General features: G+C 34.6%; 1 protein-coding gene across 1 annotated transcript in view; it reads right to left on the bottom strand.

Moving 5' to 3' along the window:
- Nucleotides 1-345: 345 nt before the first annotated feature.
- The window catches only part of RPP30 (ribonuclease P/MRP subunit p30), a 30967-nt gene continuing 25312 nt past the window's right edge, over nucleotides 346-6000 (bottom strand). The window contains exons 7-11 of the mRNA XM_049764338.1: nucleotides 5591-5707; nucleotides 5162-5191; nucleotides 4714-4751; nucleotides 4280-4359; nucleotides 346-660 (exon numbers count right to left, since the gene is read on the bottom strand). Coding sequence (XP_049620295.1) covers nucleotides 551-660; nucleotides 4280-4359; nucleotides 4714-4751; nucleotides 5162-5191; nucleotides 5591-5707 — 375 coding nt within the window. The 3' untranslated portion in view covers nucleotides 346-550. The remainder of the gene's footprint in view (nucleotides 661-4279; nucleotides 4360-4713; nucleotides 4752-5161; nucleotides 5192-5590; nucleotides 5708-6000) is intronic.

Raw genomic sequence — 6000 nt, 5'->3', positions numbered from 1 at the left:
GACTACGTATTATTATGTTAAGTGCTCTTCTGAGGAGCTGGCATTAGAAGTACAGGTAAATTTAAGCAGGATAATAGAACTGAATTTATGCTTGGGAACAACTGCTCTTGGTGGTGGTGGTTAATGTTAGAAAACCTGACAAAAACCTTTAATGATATAACTCATGTATCTTATTTTTATGAATTCCTTTCTCCTACTTATTCTTTTTTATTGAAGTAACTTATCACTTTTAACATTAAAAGAATATTTTTAAGAGTCTCTTGAAAGACTGAAATGGATTCAGTTACATCTGCTATTTTAGTACTTATGCCACGAAGAAAGTTGTTTCTTTTTTTCCCTTAAAAGTATATTTATTCAGTTAATCCAGCATTGTTTTTTAAATGCGTCACTAGACTATTATTTTAATAGTTTAAATATAACTTTTTAATAGACAACTGATTTCAAGCCCAAATGGAAATAGTAATGAATAGAAAACTGTTTTATCTATGGATGATGGAGTATAAAAAGGAAGAAGGGAGTATAGTTAAGGGCCAGGGCGGGGGTGGTCTTGTCAGCTTTCACATTTGGCTTTTTTGCAAACTGGATGAGAATCATCTTCTTCTTCTGATGGCCGAGGCTTTTTCACTGTGGAAATAATTCCAAAAGCAGTTTTTCTAGTTTCTGTAAAAGAGAAAAACCAGTGTTTGAAATTAAGACACTAATTAAAAAGAGATAGTTGGGTCAGAGTGATAATACAGCAGGTAGGGTGCTTGCCTTGCATGCTCCAATAAGGATTTGACCTTGGCAATACTATGGTCACCTGAGCATCTCCAGAAGTAATCCATAAAGGCCAAGTAAGTAAGCCCTGAATTACACTGGGTATGGCCAAAAAAACCCAAAACAAAACAAAAACAAACAAAAACCCCAAAGTCAAACAAAAAAAGGTGGTTTAACAAATATCTCCATTTTTTTCTTTTTTGGCTTTCAAAATATATTTCAAAAGTATTTTTATTAATTATCTTTATTTAAGCACCATGATTACAAACATATTTACAGTTGGATTTCAGTCATAAAAAGTACACCCCCCTTCACCAGTGCAACCTTCCTGCCACCAATGCCCCCCATTGTCCATCCTCCCCCACCCCCTGCCTGTCTTTGAGACAGGCATTATATTTCTCTCACTCACTACCATTGCCATGATAGTTGTTGGTTTAGTTATTTCACTATCTGCTCTCACCAATCTTTGAGGTAAGCTTCATATCATGGGCTGGTCCTTTCAAACCTCATCTCTATTGTCTCTGGGAATTATTAGCATGCAATCTTTTATTTTTCTTAAATCCTGCAGATGAGTGTCTATCTCTCTCCCACTGACTTATTTCACTCAACATAATAGTTTCCATGTCTATCCATGTATAGGATTAAATAAAGGATAAAGAATAAAATCAGACTAATCTCTTGTGATTGCTGGTGCCATTTATTGGTATTATTTTTTATTCCAAACATATAGCAATACCAATAATCTCAGCAACATTTTATTCATCCTTAAGGATTACCTCAAGAGCAAAACTGCAGAGTAGGTTACTTCTATTAGCTATCTTGGCATCATATATAGCTAGAACCGAAGTTACAGACCTTGATAAAGCAGATGTTTTGAATATGCTAAAACTAATACAGTACAAACAATTTACAATACAATAAGTTGTATTGCCAGGGTCATGTGTATATTCATTCATTTTATAGCAAGCACCCTTACTAGAGAACATCAGTGTACTGAAAATATTGTATTAGTAACACCTAGCTAGTTATGTAATAGGTGAGAATGAATGAAGAAAATCAAATAATTTATCAATGGGTTAAACACTGTGTTATCTACAGAAGGATGAAAAACAATAGATCTGATTTTCCTACTATGCACTGAGATAAAGTCTTTGAGGTCAAATGAAATAGGAATGGAAGCACCTGCAAGGATGAACTCTACCTAGATGAATCAAGAAAGGTATCTTCAAAGAGGAGACTTAGCAATAAAGAGGAAAAGGGAAGGATAGAAGTTATTTGTAAAGATATGGAGAGAAGATATGTTCTCTGTTTAGAAAACAATTGCTGGTATGAAGGAGTTTAAAAATAGTGGTAAAGAGGTCTGAAAGGGAAGTTTGTGAAAGTCCTCAGTGCAATGAAGGATGATTTAAACCTAAATCTTAAAAATAGGGAGGGATTAAAGGAGAAGAAAAGAAAAGGATTAGCTATGATGGAGATATAAGTCAAAAATACCTATACAAAAAAACCTATATATAAACAGCTCAGAATTTAGTAAAATTCTAGAAATGTAAAGCATTACCTTCATATTTACTGAAAATAATTTACCAACATTACTAAATCTTTGCTAGATTTTTTTTTTCTGAGCCACACCCTGTGGTGCTCAAGGATTACTCCAAGCTCTGAGCTTAGAAAGTGTTCCTGGCAGTCTCGGGACCATATGGGATGCCAGGAATCGAACCAGGTTGTTCCCGGTTGGCTGTTGGCCTGTGCAAGGCAACTACTCTACCCACTGTGCTATTGCTCCAGCCCCATCTTTGCAAGTTTTACTTTATTATTATTTTTTAATATATATTTTATTTAAACAACTTGATTACATACATGATTGTGCTTAGGTTTCAGCAATGTAAAGAACACCACCCATCACCAGTGCAACATTCCCATCTCCAATGTCCCAAATCTCCCTCCTCCCCATCCTATCCCCACCTGTACTCTAGACAGGCTTTCTTTCCCTCATACATTCTCACTGTTAGGATAGTTCACAATGTAGTTATTTCTCTAACTAAATTCATCCCTGTTTGTGGTGAGCTTCATGAGGTGGGTTGTAACTTCCAGCCTTCCTCTCTTTGTGTCTAAAAATTATTATTGCAAGAATGTCTTTCATTTTTCTTAAAACCCATAAATGAGTGAGACCATTCTGCGTCTTTCTCTCTCTCTTATTTATTATTTGTTTAAGTTAGTTTTAAGACCACATGCAATGATGTTCTGGGTCTATTCCTGTTTTGGTGCTCAAGGAACCAGTAGTGCCAGGGACCGAATATTATGAGCCTTCCACATTAAAGCAATCACACTAAGCCATTTGTCAATCTCCCTGGCTTCTTTGCCAGTTATTTTAAAGCATGATTTAATTTACAAGGAGAACAAAATGGGCATTTAAAAGATCAACATAATCCAAAAAACTCAAGTAAATGGATTTTATGCCAGTTTTCAATGAAAAAGTGGAATGATTTAGAGTGAACACTTAAAAAATCAGTTAAATGAGCTAAAAAATTTAACTGTGAGGCATCTTACTTTGAAATCACCCACATTCTTTTTTAAATAGTGAAGTTATTATTTTATTATTAAATAAAAATAATAATGGACTAATTATAACTCACAGTAGCAACTAAAACGAAAGGACATTCAAGAGGTGCTGGAACAATATTATAGTGGGTAGAGGACTTATCTTCCATGGAAATCACCTATATTCTAATTTGGGGAAATTCCTTTCTTTGGAAGGGTAGAACCCATACCTTCCAAAGCTGGGCCCCGGGGTGAGGGGGTAGGCAGCAAATAGAGAGGCTTTCTGTATTTCAACTTAGTAATATTTGGAATATCAGCATGAAACCAACATGGTTTCTTATTCTGTGCTTTTTTTGCCTTGGAAAACACTGTAAAAGGTATTGAACTAAGATCTGTTGAGCGGGATCTGACAGTTAAAGAGTGAAATGACTAGCTCTAAACCATGTCTGGAGGGTTCTTGAAATTGAGAAGCAGTTGACCTCAAAATTGACCTCAAAATTGACCTCAAAAGATGATCCTGAAGTAAACTCTGAAGAACCTGGACTCCAAAGATTCTAGGTGGGGAGTTTTCCAAGAATTATGCTGTGTTGTTTTGTGCTGCTCAAAGAAGTACCACTAAAAGAATACTGAGTGCTGAGAAACAGGACAACTGAATTGGGCACAATATATTAGTGAGACATTCTGAAGACATTCCAAAGTGGTTTAAATAAGAAGTTATTCATTTTAAATAATCTTGGCTATGTAACACAGAATCAAACACCTTTTACACTTAAAAAGATGCACAGGGCTAGATCAATAATACAGCATTACACATGATCTCCTGAGTGCTGCTAGGAGCGAACCCTGACACAGAGCCATGAGTAAGCCCTACATACAAAAAGGTTAAGTCTCAAAAAAACCCCCAAAAGTAGATATGGCTCAACCGTTGAACTGAAATGACAGGTTTGTCATATGACCACACACTGTATTGGAAGAATGTGCTCACCTCCATGGAGAATCACAGCTCGGCAGTTGGTGGACACTGCAGCCTTGGCATCAGTTTCAGAAAGCCCAAAGAGCAATCCTCTAAGGCAGTCATTAAAGCTTTCAACACAAAGTCAACCAGGAAGACTAACACTTCGTTAATGGCCAGCTCTTCTGGTCACAAGAGAATAAAGAGCAATTCTAGTAATTCTATGGCAGTTCTTAGCTCAAATGAACATGCATTTGGAAAAAAGCTAATTTAACTCTTAAATTCTTATAATACAGACTTCACTGTTCCCACTATATCTCATTCTTAATCTAGAAATCTGATGCCACCTATTTTAGAAGCTACGCACAATACATTTAAGGGTGGTTCATAAAATATCTTGTTATATATCAAATTCTAAATTTCGCAAAAGGAAATTCCAACAAAACATTTTCATCAAAAAAGGATACAAATTTGCCACATCATATGGGCCTCTTATTTCTAAAGGCTAAAATAAATGAAACAAAAAAATAGACATGAGAAGTTACTCATTAACATTTTGATGATTTAATTTGCAGTAAATTAATAGGTTCTTTAGCATCCAAAAAAGGAATCAATTACATCAAATTCAAGTCCTTATAATTTTAATGGGTTTCTTAACTTTTTAAAAAAATGTCCTTGAAAGGTATTTTGTAATAGCATAAATTAAAAATGGTTTATATAAACACAACTGAAACTGAAAATGGGAATATTTTTATTCTTTAAATTCTGTGCAGCTTTTATTTACAAAGAGAAAATATAATTAAAAATAAAATCATACAATAAACATTATATTGATATTTTATTTTCTCCCCTGGAAACTTTTCAAAGCTCTATAACTTAAAAAAGTAGAAACAAAGTACTTAATGCCAGACTTACTTTTTCTGCAGCACTAGATATAATTATGTTCTACAAAACAGAAAATGATCAATATTAATGTATGAAAAGTGTAAAGAATTGAGGAGACTTCTACAAATACCAGTAATCACATTTTAACATTTAAGGTTCTATAAATATCACTTCTTTAAGAGACAATTTAGTTTAAAAAAGAAAAAGAAAACAAGCTGAAAAGGTCAAAAACATTAAATCAACTCATGGATGATAAACAATTGTTATTAAGACTATTCTTTTCACAGTGAGTAAATTAATTCCTTACTGAATGATAAAAGCTTTCAACATGTATCCTTTTCCCCTTTGTGCCTCCAGAAATTCTGGCTTTAAGGGAAAGGAATTAATTAGATAATTGCACTGTATTCAAAACAATAAACTGCAAGATTTGAAAAGCATCCTTAAATAATGGAACCATACCTTTCCTTTGCAGATCTGCATCAAATTGAGGGCATTGGAAATTGTGTACCTTCTCATTGTGGAGTCTTTAATGGCAGGACTGTAGACAAGTTCAAAACTGATCCCTCGGTCAACTGCCTACACAGGAAACAAAGAAAATAAACTGTCAAGGATAAACACATAGTTTTACTTTATTTTCACTAACATTTCTCTTCCCTTCCCTCAATCACAATTCCTGCATTCCAAGGTACAGCCTTCAACAAAGGTAAATTTTTGCCAGAATAGCAACATCCACAGAAGAAAACAAACAGACCATGGCTCTATTTCATCAAAAGAATTTCTCTTGGCTGTGAGGATGTGGAACTTCATACAAGCAGGAAATGTGAAGTAGTTAAAATGAGCCAAGTCCCAGCGGGGTGGCTAGGGAAAGG

The sequence above is a fragment of the Suncus etruscus genome, chromosome 17, assembly GCF_024139225.1.
Source record: "Suncus etruscus isolate mSunEtr1 chromosome 17, mSunEtr1.pri.cur, whole genome shotgun sequence".
Taxonomy (NCBI): Eukaryota; Metazoa; Chordata; class Mammalia; order Eulipotyphla; family Soricidae; genus Suncus; species Suncus etruscus.
The sequence above is the reverse complement of the archived record's forward strand: the minus strand, read 5'-3'. Positions and strand labels throughout refer to the sequence as shown.